At 37.3% G+C, this 22364-nt stretch overlaps 1 protein-coding gene across 7 annotated transcripts in view; it reads right to left on the bottom strand.

The window, feature by feature from the left end:
* Positions 1 to 22364, bottom strand: part of PCCA (propionyl-CoA carboxylase subunit alpha) — a 350996-nt gene that overhangs the window by 60696 nt on the left and 267936 nt on the right. For 6 of the 7 annotated variants that reach the window (XM_065895812.1, XM_065895815.1, XM_065895817.1 and 3 more), the window contains 2 exons: positions 19311 to 19409; positions 2373 to 2426 (listed from right to left, as the gene is read on the bottom strand). In XM_065895812.1, coding sequence (XP_065751884.1) covers positions 2373 to 2426; positions 19311 to 19409 — 153 coding nt within the window. The remainder of the gene's footprint in view (positions 1 to 2372; positions 2427 to 19310; positions 19410 to 22364) is intronic. The other variant, XM_065895813.1, reaches the window with a different exon arrangement.

The following is a 22364-nucleotide window of genomic DNA, read 5'->3' as shown; positions in this document are numbered from 1 at the left end:
GGGGGGCAGTGGGAGTGGTGGACAAACGAGGGGAATCAAGGAAGGAAAAGACAAGGTTTTAGCTTAAGTTGCCATTTTCTGAGATAGGAAAAACTCCCTGGAGAAACTTTATGTTGGTTTGGTTTCTTTGCAGGTTGTGGCTATCAAGAACTCAGTTTTCAGTATCTGAGCCCTGAGAAATCTATTGGAATCCAAGGAGAGATATCAAGCAGCAGAGACAGCATAAGTGCCCTTTCTAGCATGAGCACAGAGGTACAGAAAAACCTTCATGTAATATAATTCCAGGTAGTTGTGAGAAAGAATGACATGGATCTTTATGTAATGACTTAGAAAGATATCCACAATTTATTCTTGCATGAAAAGATGTATAAATCTATTTCTGGAAGCATATGTCCATTGTTAAAAACTTAAATACCTCTAGGGAATAAAATGAATACTTCCGTGATGGTTTATGTGTCAACTTGGCTAGGCAACAGTATTCAAATATTTGGCCAAACATTATTCTAGATGTTTCTACGAAGGTATTTTTTTAGATGAGATTAACACTTAAATCAGTAGACTTTGAGTAAAGCAGATGACCCTCTAATAATATCGGTGGGCTCATTCACTCAGTTGAAGAAAAAGGACTGACCTCCCAAGCAAGAGGGAATCCTTCAAGCACACTGACTTTGGACTTGAACTGCAACTCTTCCCTGGTCTACCCTGCAGGTTTGGGACTTGCATCCACAATCACGTGAACCAACTGCTTAAAATCAATCACTCAATCAATCAATCTCTCTCTCTGTAATATATGAAAATATAATACACACACACACGGTGTTGGTTCTGTTTCTTTGGAGAAACCTAATACAATTTCTTATAACATGCATTTAAATAATATTTAAATTTCATAATTAAAAAAAGAAGCATGCGTAGTACTTATTAATCAGAAAGACAAGAATAACCACAAGTCTTAGGAGCAATACTTAAAAGTTTACATCACGTTGGGCAGGTGCCTAAACATATACTTTAATATGTAAACTTTACTCCACCTCTATACATACACATTAATATGTAAACTTTACTACACCTCTATACATATACATTAACATGTAAACTTTACTCCACCTCTATACATACACATTAATATGTAAACTTTACTACACCTCTATACATATACATTAATATGTAAACTTTACTACACCTCTATACATACACATTAATATGTAAACTTTACTACACCTCTATACATACACATTAATATGTAAACTTTACTACACCTCTATACATATACATTAATATGTAAACTTTACTCCACCTCTATACATACACATTAATATGTAAACTTTACTACACCTCTATACATATACATTAATATGTAAACTTTACTCCACCTCTATACATACACAAAGCACACAGTAAATGCACATTAGTACTAATAACCTTCCTATCTCAAGAGCTGCAAAATCACTCTTCTTTTGATCTAAGCCACAGGTCTGTCCTCTGATATTCTCAACACACGGACCTAACAGAAATACCCAGTGTGAATTTACAACCTGAACAAGGTACCCCAAGGACATGAACAGACATTTTACAGATTATAAATGATACCTAGCAAGTGAATACATGGAGAAATATTCAAATATAATACCAATAAGCACAGAAATGCTAATTAAAACAATAAGGTACCTTTTTCAACAAATTATTTTGAAAATTATAACTAATACTACTAATATGATCATTATAAACCTATAAGTAAAAATAATAACTATAAATTAAATTTATTTTCACCAGATAGAGTTGAATAATTTTGACTCAATTTCATTAGAAATGTGGACTCGAAAGCACCTAACAAAAAAAGCTAGAAGGAAAACTGAGCAAAAACAAAACAAAACATATACAGAACAGAACAGCAAGGTCACGATTTTCTTTGGTTTTTGGCCATGCCGCGCATCTTGTGGGATCTTAGTTCCCCGAACAGGGATGGCACCCCGGCCCTCGGCAGTGAGAGCACAGAGTCTGAACCATTGGACCGCCAGGGAATTCCCAAGGTCACTATTTTCAAAAACATCTTTTTTTAATAATATGTTCTTATTTTTATTAAAAATGGGGAGAAAGTCCCCAGTGAAAAAAGGACTTAAAAGACTCAACAAACTACAGATAATTTAAAAAACCATTTTGTCTCTCATAAGAAATAGCTAAAATTACTCTGTCATGGAATCTTTTCCCACACGTTAAAGAACCCATTTCTTATATAAAGACATCTCATTTAACAGCAAAACAAATCCATGAGGAAGCCAAGTTCAAAACACATGGGCTATAACTACTAGTCAATCACTTTTTCTCTCTGTAAATTAAGAGAATATAAAAAATAATAATTCTTTCACACTTACCACGGTACCAAGAAACTGAATGCTCATGTTGCCACCTGCTTCTCGAGAAAGACACTGGGGGAAAAAGAAAGAGAGGTATAAAATGAATTTTCATCCATACAAAAACATGTACATGAATGTTCATAGCAGCATTATTCCTAATAGCTGAATAACCCAAACGTCCATCAACTGATAAATGGATAAACAAAATATGGCATATTCATACAATGGAATATTATTTGGCCATAAAAAGGAATGAAGTACTGATACATGCTACAACAGAAGTCAGTCACAAAGGAGCACATATTATATGATTCCATTTAACAGGAAATGTCCAGAAGAGGCAAATCCACAGGGACAGGAAGTAGACTGCTGTAGTTTGGCTCTTCTTAGCAGGAAAACTCTCAGCCACCTGGAAGACTTCCAGGTTGTCAGTAACTCCTCAGGCCCCAGCTAGCACAGGCTACAGGTATTATCTTAGTCTGCTGCCTAAGAATATACCATATATCACATCTTTTCACCAGTATAGATTACTTTATATCACTTTGTCAAAGAAAGGACTAGAAGAATTTTATGATGACCCAAAGAGCTAGGGGGAATAAAAATCAAAAGCTGGAGCTTCATGGGCCTGTTGGCAATTAAGGAATGGAAGTAATGAAGGTGTACATAAACTCTGGTGTGTCCTACTAAAAAAAGGAACACGTTCCTAACTCTAGAGCAGGAGGCCGGGTGGGAGAGACTGCCAATGCCAAGTTCAGAACGGTTAGAAAAGGTAGTGGATTCCATGGATGCATTTTTTTTTTTTTTTCTTTTTTAACTTTTGGCTGGTTGGGTCTTCATTGCTGCACGCGGCTTTCTCTAGTTGCAGCGAACGGGGGCTACTCTTCATTGTGGTGCGCGGGATTCCCATTGCGGTGGCTTCTCTTGCTGTGGATCTTGGGCTCTAGGCGCGTGGGCTTCAGTAGTTGTGGCACATGGGCTCAGTAGCTGTGGCTCACGGGCTCTAGAGCGCAGGCTCAGTAGTTGTGGCGCATGGGCTTAGTTGCTCCACGGCATGTGGGATCTTCCTGGACCGACAAGGGCTCAAACCCATGTCCCCCGCATTGGCAGGTGGATTCTTAACCACTGCGCCACCAGGGAAGTCCCGCATTTTTTAAAAAATACATGTTATGTTTTTTTATTTTTGTTTTTTAATTTTATTTATTTATTTGGCTGCGTCGGGTCTTAGTTGCAGCATGTGGGATCTTAGTTGCCCGACCAGGGCTCGAACCCGAGTTCCCTACATTGGCAGGCGGATTGTTAACCACTGAGCCACCATGGAAGCCCTATTCTTGATTTTTTGAGGACCCTCCATACTGTTTTCCATAGCAGGTGCACCATTTTGTAATTCTACCAAAAGGGCACACAGGTTCCAGTTTTTCCACATTCTCACCAACACTTGTTATTTTCTGGTTTTTTTTTTTTTGATAGTATCCATCCTAACGGGTATGAGGTGATATTTCACTGTGGTTTTGACTTGCACTTCTCTTTCGATTAGTGATGTCAAGCATCTTTTCATATGCCTGCTGCCTATTTGTGTATCGTCATTGGAGAAATGTCTATTCAAGGCCTCTGTCCACTTTTTAATCAGGTTATTCAATTTTTTGTTGTTAAGGTACAAGAGTTCTTTATATATTCTGGATATTAACCTCTTATTAGATGTATGACTTCCAAATATTTCTCCCATTTCACAGGATGCCTCTTCACTCTGTTGTGTTCTTTGATATACAAAGTTTTTAAGTTTGATGTAGTCCAATTTGTCTATGTTTGCTTTTGTGCCTATGATTTTGGTGTTATATCCAAGAAATCACTGTCAAGTCCAAAGTCATGAAGCTTTTTGCTTACATTTTCTTTTAAGAAGTTTTATAGTTTTAGGTGTTACGTTTAGGTCTTTAATCCACTTTGAGTTAATTTTTGTATCTAGTTTAAGATAAGGGTCCAACTTTAACCTTTTGTATGTGGCAGACCCATGCTTAAAGAGAAAATCTACATGAATATGACTATCAAATTTATGTTTTCAACTCTCATTTGTCTTCTGAGTTCGAGACTCATATAGTCAACTGTTAACTGGACATCAACACTTGGATATCTAATGCACATATTAAACCTACCAAGTCCAAACAGAATTCTTGATCTGCCTCCCCAAACCCGCTTCTCCCCTAGCCTTCCCATCTCAGTAAATACTACCATCATTCACTCACCTTTAATTCTTTAACTTCATACCCAGTATCTAATCCACCTGCCAATCTTTTCTGCCTTCCCTCAAAAATATATGTCAAGTTGTTAGGGGAACCACTGACCAAAACCCCCCGCCCTGGCCAGGCAAGATAGTAACCACTTGCATGAGTTATCTTACAACAGAAGGTCCTGGTAAGAAATATGGAACTGACAAGCTACCACCAACCAGAAGAATTCAGGAAAGGTCAAAAGGAGAGAGGAGACGCCAGTCCCTATGTCCTACCAACCTCCCAGAATCCTCCTCGCTGGAATCCATCTTGGCTGAGTGATGCGCGCCACCAGGAAGGACCCTGAGTCCGAATGTTTGGCCAGAGAGAACCCAGAAACTAACCCCATGTCCATAAAACCCGAGAATGTGAGCCACGTGGCAGAGCAGTTTGCCTGGGTTCCCTCACGCTGCTACTCTCTGCCCCCAGGCGCCCCTTCCCCATAAAGTCTCTTGCTTTTTCAGCACGTGTGTCTCCTCGGATAATTCATTTCTGAGCGTTAGACAAGAGCCCACTCTCGGGCCCTGGAAGGGGTCCCCTTCCTGCAACAAAATTAGTTCACTTCAAGCCATCTCCATTGCTACCATCTTAGTCTAAGCCAAGGGTTGGCAATTTTTTTCCCCCAAAGGGCCAGATTTTGCTAGATTCTTCTCTTGATATTTGCCTTTAGCATAACATATTGTAGTTTAATCATTTCCAGTTGAAGGTTGAGTGGAAGATCCTCAATTGCACCGTTATACAGATTTTGAAATATGGAAATTTCTTTTGCTTTTGTAAAAATGCTGCTGGAACTGTAGTCTACTTCTTGCTTTAATCTTTTGACAGCCTAGGAAGTATAAAAAGCAGCTTGCCATTAGTTGTGACTCAAACATTATTTGTCAAAATGACTTTACCACAGTATGCATCTTGCATGTAAATGCTGTTTTGCCTTGCAATTTCCGGTTGACTTCATTAAGAAACATTATCAAGTTTGCAACACAAACTAATTTTCAAAGCCATTCAATATTTGACGTTCCATAATAGTGGTTGAGGACAGTTGTTTTTTTGTTCAGAAAAATTTCAATCTTGGTCCTGCGTCAAAAAAACCTCAACAAACTCCTAAGCTACTGAACTGCTATGTGATAGGGGCAAATCAGGGCATTACGCTTCTATGTACAATAACAACTCCAAAAGCAGCCACGGACAGATGAAAATGAATAAATGCAACTGTGTTCTGGTAAAACTCCATTTACGGACCTGAAATTTGAATCTCATATACTTTTCATGTGTCATGAAACATTCTTCTTCTTTTAATTTTTTCCAACCATTTAAAATGTAATGCATGCAAACTTTAAAAAAACAGTCAACTTGTGAGCAGTACAAAGACTGGCAGTGGGCTGGGTCTGGCTGGCTCCTCGTCTAAACCATCATCAGCACCTCTCGTGTGGATGACTGCAATGATCATACAAGCGACTTCCCTGTCTCCACCACTAGTCCCCTGTGGTCCATCCCTCCTCACAGCAGTAATTTTAAATCACATCATACTATTCTTCTACTCTAACCCTTCAAAAGCTTCACAATAGGAGTCAAATAAAAACCAAATTCCCTGGCCTACGAAGACCCCACACGACCTGGTCCCGGCCTATCTTTGTCCACTCAAGGAGACACTGGCCTTCCTCCTGGCTTCCACACAAACCAAACGTGTTCCTGTCTCAGGACCTTTGCACGTGCCATTCCTTCTACTTGGGACTTTCCTCCGCCAGATTATTGCATGGCTTCCTCCTACTCCTCACAGGTTGCAACTCAATGTTAACTATTCAGAGAGGACTTCCTAACCCTACCTAAAGCTACTTCCTCCTAATTGCCTTCTATGAATTATCCTGTTAAATTACCTTTTTAACATGGTCACGTGTTTGGTATCTACATCCCCCTGCTGCAGTGTAAGTCTTGGTCACTGCTGTATCTCCAGAGTCTAGAACACTGCCTAGGTCGTATCAGAATTGCCTTCTATGTAAGAGACGTTAAAAAAATGTAACAGTTCCTTTTCCTTACCCTACGTGGGTTGGACTGATTCCCAGGCAAACAGAAGTAATTTTGCAATATGTAAAATGGAAACAGGTTTAGAAACTTTTTTTTCACATTAAAGATACAATTAAAGTGTAACAATGAATACGGAAACCATAGATATAAGTACCAATAAGTTACCCTTAACTTTGCATTCAATTTAAAGCAGGTTAAAATTACGTACATAATGAGTATCAGATATTCCCCCACCACAGCTACCACAGTCTGTATATGTGCACTGAAAGAAAGAAAGAACCCAAACCTGACATATCTCAGCAATAAGGATTGATGTAATAGAAAACAGGGAAATAAGATTTCATTCAAAACTGGAATTTACTTCTACACAGGAAACAGGAATACACACTTTTCCCACAGTCTAGGATTAAGACAATTCAGTTTTAGAATCCATGAAGAACAAAGTACTCAATGCCTACACTGAATCTGAGGTATGCCAAAACCAAATACGAACTGGCCCCTTGATAAGCTAATAGAAAAAAGTAAAGTAAAATAAAAATTAAAACTTTCATCTTCATGAAACATATTCTGTCCTAAAATATTTTACCCCCTATTCTATTTTAAGTGGCACTTCACAGCTAAATTAAAACGTCCTTCTTTTCTTATTCTGATAGTCTGCTCCAACATTTACAAAACATACTCCTTTTTTTCTTTCTTTAAGGAAAAAAGTACTTAGGAAGACTTTGTTAACAAAATAATTTCAACATTTGTTAGAATCAAATTCATACAAAATTATTAGCAAGATTGCTCACTCAAAAAAAGCAAAAACATTCACAAAATTTAAAAATGTTCCAAAAATATCTTCCTAAGATAACAAAATCAAAGGCAATTTCACCTTTAAAAGTAATCTCACTGAACAGTATGGGGAAGAAACAGTAATAGTTTTCTTTTTTCCCTCACTGATTTCCAACTTGATAATATGTTTTAAAGGCCATCACTATGGGATTTGTCTTATCGGACTGCAGTGCAGCTGCTTGTATTATTTTCCATGTTTTCCATAATCAGTGTTTATACTATTCAAAATCCTCTTCTTCTGGCAGCTACTAAAACATAATTTTCTAGTTAACAGAGAGTAGAGGAGAAAAAGTATGTGTGTGTGGGGAGGGGATACAGAAAGACATTTTCCCATTATATTAAATTTTTAAAAGCAACTCCAAATCATAAAGCACATGCCACTAGAGACAAGAAAATGGCTAAGCTTCTAGACTACACTACAAGAGTAGGTAGACTTGCATCAAAATTAATATTTTAAATTATAGTTGTAAATACATCCCAGCTGTTAAATAGTGATTAAATTTTTTGAAGCATAGTGAAAGGAGTTATTTCTATTCTACTGGTGGGCTTGTTTCTAAGATGTGTAACTGTAATTGATGTTTTCAGGAATGTGAAAAGGAGATGGTTAATAATTACTCTTTCATTTCCTGCTTCATTAGAAAAAAATACCATCCTCTACTTCTTCTAAGTTATATATTTATATATCCTATACATCCTAACTAGATGGTTTCCTATCACATTTGATGAGTCTAGAGTAATCACATGAATATAGGACAAAACAGCTAGTTACTGCTAAGGGGGTGGAGGGGTGAGGAGAAACATCGAAAAAACATGGGATACATTTATTTGGGGACTGAAAACTAAGATGATTACTTCCAAATCCACTTTTTTTTTTGTACTGGCAAAGTATAAGCAAAAATGTAAGTCGTTTCATTTAATTTTCTAATTAAACTATTATTAACATATTTATTTTAGCATCTATACACATACATTTATTAGGATTAAAACTAAAGTTTGTTCTCGGAAGTTGTGGGAGTTATTTTAATCTGAAAAACAGAAAAAATAAAATAACATTTAAATTTAAACTTCTCTCCTGAAGTGGTGAGAAAATCCATTCATTTTCTTCAAAAACAGAAAATCAAGGTTAAATTTTTAAAATCTATTCAAATTCCGTGTGGACAAGAATTTGCAAATATATCACAGATACACATTCCACAAACATAACATCTCTTCTATTACATTCATGTGCTTGTGTAATATTCTATTTTACAAAAGCTCACTTGAGCATTTTAAGTTATCATGTTATATAATCTATTTAACACTGCAATCAATTCACAAGTAATCCATTTAATCTGGTATTCTGTAGTAAATAACATGAGATTCATGTGACACTATTCCAAATTTGTCTGCTTTAACACAGAAAATTAGTTCCACTTAGTTGAATATCAATGACCTATTCAATGCAGAATGCGATAGTGCTGCAATCAGCTTTGTACTGTTATTTATAATAAATTTATCTTCTCTTGAAAATATTTAAGCAAGAATATGAGAAATAAAAAGAAAAAAGCCTTCAAAGGTACACGACGAATAGCTTCACATCACACAAATGCGGAAATTGTTAGACCTTCTCAGGATCTCAAGATATTTTCAAAAGTATTTAGCGACTCTTCAGGCCTGTGGACAACCTGCTGTGAGCAGGTGGAGAGAAGAAATCGTGCTACACAAAGAAACAGGCCAATAGCAGTTAGTCGGCTCTGCTTGCAAATGTTCAAACAACGTGACTATGCAAAATGAAAATCCAGCATGTAAAACACTAACGAGAAACAGTATATTAAATCCCAGCAGACAAATTACATTGTAAGAAACCGAAAACTATTTGAGTTGTTCAGAGTAAAATTAAAGAGTCTCTTCAAGGCTAAAAAAAATTTACTTCACAGGAATACAGTCGTAGGAATAATAAAAAAGTTCTATTCATCCAGCACGTTCCATAGTCGGAAGGTGCTTGGATGTGTGAAGAAAGCAGTGTTAAGAAAGCAGTGAGCTTAACACATACAGAACAGCAAAACCTTTTGTTTTGTTTCAACACTTTAGTTACATGCTCCAGATAGGAAATCATTCCACTTTTTAAAAATAGTTCTAATTTTTGTTAAGCTTCTAAATTAAAATTTTAAAAGGTTGTCACCTAGATGAGAAATTCACCTTCTGTTTTAAAATGAATTTAATTCATCTATTTCTAATTTTAAATAATAAAAACCAAAACTGTGGTTGACACATGGGGGGAGCCCTTTACAAAAATGTGTTTTTTCTTCTGTAAACACTGTCTGACTTACAAAAGGTTCTCTTCGTGAGCCATCTAACTAGCCACACATAGCCATTAAGAACTCGAAATGTGACTAGTGCAACTGAGAAACTAAATTTATAATTTTATTTAATTTTAAATACAGAAGTAGTATGATATATTTTCCCTTTTAAACACAACTTCATTGCTTTAGTACATTCCACTTTAATCGTTCCATTACTTATGTTATTGCTGTCATATACGCATCAGGAGTATGTTTCATTTCCGGTATTCCACTAATAATTTGTGTTTCATGTAGAAATGCTAACATTTTGGATATAGTGGGTTAAATAAACTGGATTAGAAAAATGAACTTCACTTGTGCTTACTTTCTTAACGTGGCTACTAAGAAACTTAAACTGCAAATATGGCTCATGTTAGATTTCTATTGGACAATCTGTTTCATTCCACAACTTTTTAAATTGGTAATTTGGAAATCAGAATATATCTTTCCACAAAAGAATGAGAAAAGATTGTTAGTTTCTCAGATTATACCATTAAGACATATTTAATAAGTGCCATTACTGAGGGACTCTACATATGCAATGAAAACAGTAGGAATGTGCTGGTACACAACAAACAAACAAACAATAAATAAATATAACATACTATCATTTTATTTTCCTTGAATGATAATATTTGAGGGAAAATGGTTTCATTATTAGATGAAGAAATAGATTAAAAACTTTAAAAAATTCTAAAGAAGGCCTTTTAGTATCTTCAAGAGTTTTCAAGGTTTATATCCCCAGTTATTATAAATTATTTCATTTCAAAATATATGACCTCTTCCCCCAGTCAGATAAATACATCACTAGCTCTATACTTAAAGTTATTAATAATGACTAGAATTTGTGTCCAAGAGCATGATTTTCTTGAAGAGAAAAAGACGTAAAGCAGCTCACACATATACTGGAGTAAGAGATGGCGTGAAGTAGACCCAACTGAGCCGTGAATAATCAGTGCCACTGGGGGAAAGAGAGTGCAAACCAGGTGTGCACACACCTTGCAAAGGCGGAAATGAGGAACAGCCTGAGGTGGACCCTTTTCAATACCTACCAATACCTATCAATACGTGGTACTGTTAGCCTTCAGCAGCTCAGGTGCTCCCACAGCAAATGAAGGCAAACAGGAAAGCCACGTGCTTGACTGGAAAGAGTCGCGCTACATAAGGAAGGGACTTCTGTGGGCAGGTCCTTGGGAGCCCTCTTGTCTCTCTTTGCTCTCAAAGGAGCTGCAGTGATTCTGTATCTGCAGAGATCAACCAGTCATGTTACCTAATGGAGCATGGATTTTGCGAATGTTGGAAAATCAGGAATTAAAGAGAATTGATAAAACGACTAGGAAGGCTATCTGACGAACACAGCTTAATTTGACGACGGCTTAAAAGAAACAAAATCTAAATCTTAAAATTAAAGTATAGATAAGGCAGATTTATTTCTGAGATTACAAAATGCAAGATGACTATCCATTCATCCACCGACTCATCCATTCATCCAGTTACTGAGCTTCCACATGGGCCAGGAACTCAGCAAGACAGTGGAAATTCAAGGTCAAATCAAATAAAAACTGAAACAGGTAATTTAGATCAATTAAAAGAATTCAGTAATTTATAAAATTCATTATCCACATAATGTACATGCCAAAATACAATTTATTTTTAAAGAAATTAATGGATAATATTAAGCTCATGAGGTTTACCAATGAAAACCGGGAAAGTGAACAGACAAATGTAATCTGATTGGATAAACAGGGAGCTAATCACTAAAACAAAGGTAATGCTTCCTCCCCAAGTAATTTTGTCTAATCAGAAAAAGGTTACCTAGAGTGCTACTTTCCACGTAGTCACAGGGATTCAGCAATAAAACTAAATAGGAACTAAATACCCACATATCCTTAGGATGGTAAACCAAGCCACCTACTAGGACATGCTAAGAAACTATGAAACCAGCAAGAGAATATGAAAGACATTAAAAACTAATTAGAGGAGGTGGAATTCTTAAGCTAAGAAATCAAGGTTGAACACTTTATGCCAAGTGAAAGAAATTCATGAGAATGATTTGATTTTCTGTATCTCCTGGATTGTGAGGGACACCTAGGGAAGATAAGCAATGCTTTTGGTGACAGAGAAAGAAGATTTTGGTGAGGCAAGGATTTGTAACTATTTCTTGTGGCCCGGATGTGGATCATGGAAAAGAGACCCAGGCTGGGTCATTATGGGAAACCCTGCTTATCAAGAGGAATAGGAATCAGGAAAAGACAGAGCAGGCATTATGGGTTCTACAGGTGAGGAATTCTCCCAAACCCACAATAGTGTCCTAGAAGACACCAGCCAGCTTTGGACGTCTGTCATTCCCCAAAAGAATGAATACCAGATTATATCTGCCCTGGTCAACCTAGCTCCTCCGGCCGTGTGCCACTCATTCTTACACCATACTGCAACTCTGGAGAGACCCCAGATAGCAGGTGGGAAGTGGAAGAGGATATAAAGCAAGAAAGAAGAAAGCAACACTTTCATCTTCCCTATAAACATTTCTCAGTCTGAGAAATTTTACCAGTTTTTACCAGGAGAGGTTTTACCAGTCTTGACATTACAATGAACTAGACTTTTAAACACACTCTCTGCCAAATAGACTATGACTTGCTTACTACCTGGTAGCAAGTTTACAGACTGAGAATTGTACATGAGTTTATGCAGGGGAGGAAAGAACTGTAAAGCAATTATACTCTCCCCACCCCCACCCCCCGGCAAAAAAAAGAATAAGTTGAGAGAATGAGTTTGAAAGAACAGTTGTAAGAAAGTTGCTTCTGTTGGCACTAAAAAAGCTCCATTTATCAGTTTTACACAGTAAAACTGATAAAGAAATGGCAAGTATTGGGAAGTACCCTGAATGCTTTCTCAATAACTATCCCAAAAAATCCTGTTCCACAATGAGATATCACTTGATATCCACTAGGTTAGCTATTACAAAAACGAGAGCAGTAACCAGAAAATATCAAGTGTTGGTGAAAATGTGGAGAAATTAGAATCCTTGTGTGTTGCTGGTAGGAATGTAAAATGGTGCAGCTGCCGTTAAAAACAAAATGGATGTTTTCAAAAAATTAAACTAGAATTACTATATGATCCGGCAATTCCACTTGTGTGCATATACCCCAAAGTACTAAAAGCAGGGACTAGAAGAGGTATTTGTACACCCATGTTCATAGCAACATCAGTCACAACAGCCAAAAGGTAGAAACAACCCAAATGTCCATCAACAGATGAATGGATAAATAAAAGGAAAGAAATTTTGACACATGCCACAACACAGATAAACCTTAAAGAGATTACGCTAAGTGAAATAAACCAGTCGCAAACATATAAATACTATATGAATCCACTTACATGAGGTACCTAGAGTAGTCAAATTCATAGGGACAGTTGCCAAGCAGTGCGGGGAGGGGGAATAGGGAGTTAGTGCTGAATGGGAACCGAGTTCCAGTTTGGGATGACAAGGAAGCCCTAGAGATGGACAGGGGCGACGGCTGCACAACAGTGTGAGAGTACTTCATGCCGCTGAGCTGCAGACCTAAAATTGGTTTAATTTAGGTATATTTTACCACAATTAAAAAAATCCTGTTAAGGCTTCAAAATCGTGTTGAAGGAAGAAAAATCTAATTAAAGTGCAGCAGATTTAATCCCAGATTGGCATAGAACTCTGAATTTCTATCCTTTTTTCCTGCTTTTAGAAATTGGTAGATGATGGGTGGCTTGGGATGTAAAAGCACAGAATGCAGGATTCACTTTCAAAACCTTGCTTTTAAGAGGATAACCACCTAACAATGATAGGGAAGGCCATAAAAACCTATTAGAAAAAAAATTTTTAATGGTCAAAGCAGAGGACCAGTGTTCATTGGAGACAGAATTTTGAGGTCACTATGGTACCCCACTGTACGCATAGAGAATTCAACAAATTGTGTCAAGTTTAATCAGCAACTGCTCCCAAACCCAACCCCCTCATTTCTGTGCACTGCCAGCACCCCAGTTTAGGGTCCATTACCTCATGAGTGAAGTAATAGGAAATATCTTCTAAATGAACTCCTTTCCCACTTCCCCCTTCAATTCCTTAACCCCTCTTTTATTATAAAGACACTCTAACCTCCCACAACAGCATTTTTTTTTTCTTGGCTCAACAGTGTTTTGACGGACATTACTTCCCTCTACAAAACGTTTCAATAACATCTCCACTGGTGATTGAAAAGCACAGGCTCCTTAGCCTCCCATTCATAACTTGGCTCCTCCAATCTGTTTTCCATGCTTAGCTCACATTACTTCCCTATTTGAATGATTCCCAATCTACCTCCCATTTCATGAACATGCTTTTCTAAGGTGTATCTCAAATATCATCTGAGACCCTGGTCCTGCAAAACACCCACACCCACACCCACACACACCCTCTTTAAGGGGCTAGGGATTCCCCAGAGATAAATGACAAATGAAAGTAATCGACACAGAGCTCATGAAAGCAAATATAGTGACCAGAACTTCATATTAAGGAAAAAGTCACCTTTTTGTTTACAATTAATTGAGAAATATTTTACAGAAACAATAAGCCTTTCAAAGAATTCTGGGGTCGGAAAGGTGAGAAGGTGGCAAACTACTTAGGGAAAGAAAAGCAGGTTTGTAGGTAGTGCTGGTGTAACTGGTTATCCATATTTTAAAAACTAAACCTGGATCTTTCTTAACTCACACCATGTGCAATATTCAATCCCAGAAGGATTAAGGGTTTAAATGTGAAAAAGCACAAGATAAAAGGTTTAAAAGAAAATAGAGCCAAGTATCTTTATGAGCTAGAGAGTAGAAGAGGATTGTTTAAACAAATACAAAATACACAAACCATAAAGGAAAAGACTGAAAATTCTCATATGAAATCTCAGATTTAAAACTTCACTCATATAACTTAAAAAGGGGAAAATACAAGCTACAAACTGGGAGAAGTTGTTTGTAACACATATAACTGACAGACGGTCAGGACACACAATATGAAGAACATTTATGAACCAGTAAGAAAAAGACAAACAATCTAATAAAAAACTGGGCAAAAGCCATGAACAGGTATTTTGCAGAAGAGAAAACAGGACTGTCAATAAATATATTTTTAAAATGCTCATTGTCATTACTAATCAGGGAAATATAGTATACATTAAAACCACTGAGAGAGATTATTTAAACCCACCAGTCAGGAAAACTTAAGTCATTTGGATACCAAGGGTTCATAGGACATGAAGAAAAACTGTTAAGGGCACAGATTCCTGGCTTCAAATTCTGGTTCTTCCATTTACTAGCAGGATGCCTTGGGCAAGCAATTTAGCCTCTGTAAGCCTCAGTTTCTCCAACTACAAAATGAGAAATAATACTAGCGCATATTTTATTGACTTGCTGTGAGGATTAAATAAATTAATGCAAAGAAGTGCATAGAAGAGTCAGTGCCCGGCATAGCAAGAATACAATAAAGTCAGCTTGTTGTTCATACTGCTAATGTCACCATCTTCATAACTACTGGTAGCATGAAAATTGGTACAACCGCGTAGGGAAAACCATTCGGCAACACCGTGTAGGGTTAAGGGTGCATATTCCCTAAACCCAGCCATTCTACTGGCATATTCCTTGAAGAAACACTTATTTCAAGAGGAAACACGTAGTAGAAAAATGTTCACAGAATCATTGTTTGTGATGACAAAATAAACAATACAAATGTCTACCTAGGGGAAAAAGAATAAACAAATTGTGGTAATTAACATGATTTAATAACATATAGCATGGAAATAAACTAAACTACATTCATAAGCATAGACCAAACTCACAAACATAACACTGGAGGAAAAAGCAACTTAGAGAAGCATAGAGAGTATGGTCCCATTTATATCAAGTTCAAGAACACGAGTAACTAAATAATACATTGTTTACAGTTTTACTCTATATGTAAATATCCATAAGGAAAAGGAAGTGCTAAGTTTAAAAATCAGGATGGTGGTTACCTCTAGGGGCGGGAGGAAGGAGGATTTACTCAAGGGATGCACAAAAGAAAGTCAATAGCATTGGTAAGGTTTCCTTATTTAATCTGGATGGTGGGTAAACAGCCTCATTAAGTTATTCTTTACCTCTTATAAGACTAATACATGTTACTTTGTGTATATAAACTGTTTCAATAATAAAAAGTTTAAATGTATATACAAAAATCCAAGGAAAAAAGAACAGCAGTTATTACTGTAAAATCGCTTTTGAAAAACACCTGTGGTAATATCCATCCCATAGTTCTTCTCTGAATTTACCATAAACAAGGGCAAGAGAAATACAAACCAACACATTTTCATAGCTATTTGCTTGGAGGTAATGAGATGAAACTCTTGGGCAATGCAGCCCAGGAAGTCAGCATAGAGACAAAAGGAGTTAGGAATAAGCATTGACGATCTATCCATGCTTCAGGGCAGGTGCAAGAGAAATCAACAAAGATCACTGTGAGGCCACCAGTTCTTTCTGTCCTGTGGTTCTTTCAGACCCCTTCCTCATACAGTGCTCTTCATCCCGACTGTTGCTAATATTTTCCAGGAAGAATGATTTCCCATTTTTCTGATACCTCCTAATTCCTCTCTTTGCCTCCAATCTCACTCTTCTTCGATCCATTTTCCACAATGGAACCGAAAAAAACTCTTTCTAAACTCCAATTCTGTTCATACCATCACTTCCTTAGTTATAACTCTTCCATGGGTCCCGCTGGCCTAAGAATAAAGCAGAATCTATACTGTGTAACTGACAAGTCTTCAAACGACTTGGCTCCTACTTAAGTCACTTTGCTCATCACTTCCAGCTTATCTTCTGATTACAAAAGGTTAAAGCTGTGGTTCTCAAACTGTGGCCCCTACAGCATCAGCACTACTTAGGAACTCAGAAATGCATGCCTAGCCCAGACCTACTAAATCAGAGTAAACTTTGCAGGTGGGTCCAACAATCTGAGTTTTAACAATCTTCCACTTGATTCTGAAGCACACTAAATAAAGTCTGAGCAGCACTGGTTTACAGCACAAATGAGAGGTAAATTAGTACCCGAAGAACTCTGTGGGAAAATTGAAAAGTACTCTACAGCATACTGGTTAGAAGCACACAGCCTGGGGTCACAGTGCCAGGGTTCTAATTTCTGCTCAGCTTCTCCCTGGTACTGTAATCACAGGGAAATTACTCAGCCTGCCATAGCACAGTGCAGTGGCTGACAGATCCTACAGCAAGGCTGCTTGGATTTCAATCTTGGCTCTATCCCCCATTAGCTATGTGACCCTGAGCAAGTCACCTACTGTCTCTGAGCCTCAGCTACCGCATTTACAGAAGTATAAATAATAGCACCTGCTCCATATAGTTGTTGTGAAGATGAAATGAGTTAATATACGTACTATGCTTAGAACTGTACCTGATACACATTAAGCACTGTTTATTATTATAATAATTATTTAATTTCACAGGGACCACATTATATTTTGGAGATAGAGAGTCAACACTGAGTGCTAATGCCTACAGAGTAAGTAAAACTCACCTGTTCTGATGAGGAAAAATTTTCCTCATCTTCTATTACGGAAGTGACTTTTTCTTTTTTTTTTTTTCCCCAGTATACCATTCATCTCTCTGAGCTTACTTTTTTCCGATGAAGGAGCACTTAACTGGAAGGAATGACCTCCTCCAAAGAGGCATGGGGTCTGCCTTGAGGGCCATTTGTTTCATAATAATACTTCTTTTTTAAGCAAAGCACTTACAAGAATGAAAAGGGATTTACTGAGCATTATCCCTATGCTAGTGAAAATACTTCTAGGGATAATTCCAAATACATACCCAGTGTTAATTTACCTAGAAACTCTACATGTAAAAGTGCTATTAAGACACCCATCTGCACAGTCATTAAGAACACTGAAAATAACATGATACAAAGATTTGGGAAGTAGAACTTTGTATCTCTCTCTCCTCACTACCAACAGAGGTCCTACTACGTCCCCCAGACCAAAACACATGAATGTCAGCCACAGTACATCCAGTGCAGAGTATATTCTATTAACATAAACAAGTGTAACAAAACCATGTTTTCTGAAGACATAATAACTGGATCTCAGTGATATGAAATTATGCAGTGAAATTTTTCCAAGGGTCTCCAAGTGTTTAACCTCATACTTAGAACATGAAAGAAAATATGAGAGAGAGAAAATATACTGGAGCAAGTCACAAAACCAAAGTCAAAATAAGGGCTCATTACTGAGAGTTCAATGCTTCTTGTGACCATAAAGGTAATATACTAATTGAACCCTGAAAATCAGTTTTGTCATTAATATGTATTGAGATTCTGGAATCCTCTGTCCCACGGTTTCTAACAGAAGTATATATGAACCTGGTGTACAGTAATCTTTAAATGTGATTTTCTTGATTTCTCTAGGCTTAAAAAATCAGTTTCCTGTGTAAAATCAACTTAAGGGAATATGAAAAGATTTTCATAGAAAAGAAAAAAGAATGAGCATTTAATGCTATGGAGAGTTTAGGATTTTTATCTGCATGTGATAGCCACACGTTCTGTGCTGTTTTGTTTTGCTTTTCCTGGACCTCAACTATGTGGTGAGGTAAAGGAATTTTGGCAGAACCTCTTTTCATGATTTTCTACTTTCAAATGAAGGACACTGCTTACAAAGAACATTCAATCAACTCTGGATTTCAAGGCACCTCCTCAATACAACAGATTTTATATTGGGGGGAAAAGAAAGGTTAACAAATTAAGATTACTTAATTTTTAAAAGGCATTGAGGGACTTCCCTGGTGGCGCAATGGTTAAGAATCCGCCTGCCAATGCGGGGGACACGGGTTTGAGCCCTGGTCCAGGAAGATCCCACATGCCGCGGAGCAAGGAAGCCCGTGCGCCAAAACTACTGAGCCCGTGTGCCACAACTACTGCAGCCTGCATGCCTAGAGCCTGTGCTCCAGAACAAGAGAAGCCACCACAATGAGAAGCCCACGCGCCACAACTAGAGAAAGCCCGCGCGCAGCAACGAAGATCCAACACAGCCCACAACTAAATTAATTAATTAATTAATTTAAAAAGGCATCGATGTGCTATGGCAAGTCAACCTGAACAGCTCTGCTTCTGCTGATTTAATACCACACAATTCCAATTACAGAGGAAAGAAAGGTAACAAAGTCAGTCATATTTTACAACTAAAAACCCACAACGGCAAAGAAAACTGCTAATCTTCCGATATTTTTAGAAAAGCACGCAGGATGCTTTATAACAAAGTATAATATATAACCTTCCCAGACTGCCTGAAAAAGGAACACATTGATTCCTCAGAACAGGACTTAACTCAAGATCCTCTAAAATAAGAAAAAATGTTTTCAACTATAAAATGTATGAGGTGGATAAAATGTAGGTTTTCCATACTCTATCTGTAAGTATTAACCACACAGGTATTGGTAAGGATTCTGGACTTGATGGAGCCCTCTAAGTACCTCACCAGAATATTTACCTGTATCATCCTCTGCGTGCCATCAACGTTGACAGACAATAAGGGTGAAGCCAGGTTCCACGCACCGGTCACATTTAGTTTCGACTCATCAACTTCCACCTGTTGTGACACCAAATAAGACTGTTACCATGAAGAAAGACAGAAAACTGATCTCAAGTTCACTGCTGCATACAAAGCAGCAGCCATTTTAAACAGATGGCTCCCCAAACAACCTGTCATGTTTACTGCTCTCACCATGAAAGACAGGGTCCAATGAGAGTCTTCTCAGCCATCTCTGGGGAGAGGTGAGGACCTGGGCACAGCTGCCTCTGGGTACTGAGGTTTCAAGTGATTTCCAGTAAGTAACAAGCAGCCTTCTAAGTCTAACCCTATCCGGCGTGCTACATTTACTGCAATTAGACGAGTAATGCATATAAATGCCAGTGACATTTTGCGACCCACACAACAGGGCTTGCACATAATATCCTCTCCAAGGACCGACAAAGAACTTTTTCTGTGTTAATTTTAATGAAGGACTATGCATTGTTATCTTAATTAAACAGAAGCTTTAATTAGGCAAAAGTTTTTGGCGTTGAATATCAAAAGTCTATTTGAACTTTGCAAACTTCTGTCCTATTTCTGTCCATCATAAATGATTTCATCCAGTCGTCATTCAAAAAGTTACCTCCAAAAGCCCATTATCTTTTAAAACAGATATTCTTAATAGAAAAATTTTATTATTCAAATAAATAAAAGTAATTTAAAGGAAAAAACCCTCAAAGCTAACTTAAAAGTACCATTCCTTACTTCTTCTTTTTCATTCACTCATTTGCTAACTCTTCAATGTGAGAAGTAAGCAAAAATAACACTACTTTAAGTCTACAGTAAACAACCTGACAAAGAGAGATTTAAGTTTGCTGAAGTTTCAAAATAAACCTGTGGCACAGCCAAGATACATGATCCCTAACAATTCTTTCACTATCAATTCTCTTAAAGGATACTCACTCACTATGATCAAAGGCACACAGACTTAACACTGTTTAGAAGAATACGTGTGTACCTATATATTTAGATGTATATGTTTGGATAGGTATTTATGTATATATATTTCCACAAAGATATGTTATTGGATATGTACTGAAGTATCAGTAGGACATGTATCACACACTGGCTTGCGTTTCTGGGTTTAGTGGCCTCTCTGTACCCACAGTACACTCCAGTTACATGGAAGAAAAAACAATGGCTTTGGAATCACACTGACTTGGGTCTCACGTGACACTGCTGCTTTATCAAGTGCAAGCTGTTTACTAAGTTGGAGTATTTAACCTCTCTGAGCTTCAGTTCCCAAGCCATAACACAGTAAAAATAGCTATCTGAGAGGGGGGTGCCCTAAAGATTAAATAAGTTAACATATGAAAGTCTCTACCAATATGCTTGTCATGGTAGGTCCTAAATATTTTCTCTCTTCCCCTGTCTCTAGTAATTTTACTGTCTTACCTTTAAACTAGTTTTAAAAATAAGGTCAGATAATCATACTATCTCATAGATTACTTACTACTAAAATACTACATGATAAAGGTCTGAGAAGCAGAAAAGGCTATAGTTTTGATTAAAACAGCACTGATACATTTTAAATGATCCTATTTAGCCCTTGCCCCCCAAATTAAGTATCTCCTTATGCAATGAAAGATTTCCAAAAGAAGCTCTTAGCAGGTAGAGTTTTACAAATATTAAATGCTAAAAAGATCTTCTAAAACTGAAATATTGCTTTAAAATGTTTTTAAATTTAAAAGTTTAAAAAAGCTCAATAATCAATTATAAAAGTTTTATTTGTTAAAAAAAGTTAGAGGTTGTAAAGAAAGGTTTTGAATGATAATCATTTAAAATTTGTTATCTGATATTAATTTCCAATCAACAGGGCTGACAATGAAACCGTAATTGCTATCTTTGGGGCACATAAAGAGGAACTGAGGAAAGAATCTAATCTACTCAAATCATGTTAGAGGAAGAACCAAGTTGTTACACCCTGAAATAAACCATTTTTATGAATGTCAAAACAAACTGTGATATATCCATATGGTGGAATATTATTTGGCAATTTGAAAAGGATGAAATACTAGCACATGCTACAACATAGATGAACCTTGAAAACATGGTAACTGCAAGAAGACAGTCACAGAGGACCACAAATTATATAGTTCCACTTATAGGAAATCCAGAATAGAAAAATCTGGAAGAGACAGGAAGCAAACTAGCAGCTGTGTTAAGCAGGAGTCGGGAGGGGAATGGACTGGGGTGGGGAGGTTGAGGGGTGATGGCTATGGGTAATAGGCTTTCTTGTTGGACATGATGAAACTGTTCTAAAATTGACTGTGGTGATGGTGTCACAACTCTGTGAATATACTACACTCTACTGAATTATACTCAAACAGGTAAATTACACGGTATGTGAATTATATCTCAATAAAGCTGTTAAAAAATAAGTAACAAATGAAAACATGGAGGGTGGACTTTATTTTTTCAAAAACCAGAAGCATTACTTTATGAGAAATTAGAGAAGACCTAAAAAACGGAGACATAGGGGTTCCCTGGTGGCACAGTGGTTGAGAGTCCGCGTGCTGCTGCAGGGGACACAGGTTCGTGCCCCGGTCCGGAAAGATCCCACATGCTGCAGAGCGGCTGGGCCCGTGAGCCATGGCCACAGAGCCTGCGCATCCGGAGCCTGTGCGCCGCAACGGGAGAGAGGCCACAACAGTGAGAGGCCCGCGTACCACACACACACACACACAAAAAAAAAAAAAAAAAAAAAGAGACATATATCATGTTCATGAATTAGAAGAGTTTTAGTGCTATTAAGATATAATTTCTCTCCCGAACTGATCCATATATTCAATGTAATTCCAATCGAAATCACAGTAGGCTTTTTTTTTGCGTAGAATTGATAAGCTGATTCTAAAATATATACAGAAAAGCAAAGGATATAGGATAGTGAAGACAATTTTGAAAAATAAGCAAATGTGGAGAACTCATGCCACTTGACTTTAAGACTTCCCATAAAGCCACAGTTATCAAGAC

Source organism: Phocoena phocoena, chromosome 18 (assembly GCF_963924675.1).
Source record: "Phocoena phocoena chromosome 18, mPhoPho1.1, whole genome shotgun sequence".
NCBI classification, from domain to species: domain Eukaryota; kingdom Metazoa; phylum Chordata; class Mammalia; order Artiodactyla; family Phocoenidae; genus Phocoena; species Phocoena phocoena.
The sequence above is the reverse complement of the archived record's forward strand: the minus strand, read 5'-3'. Positions and strand labels throughout refer to the sequence as shown.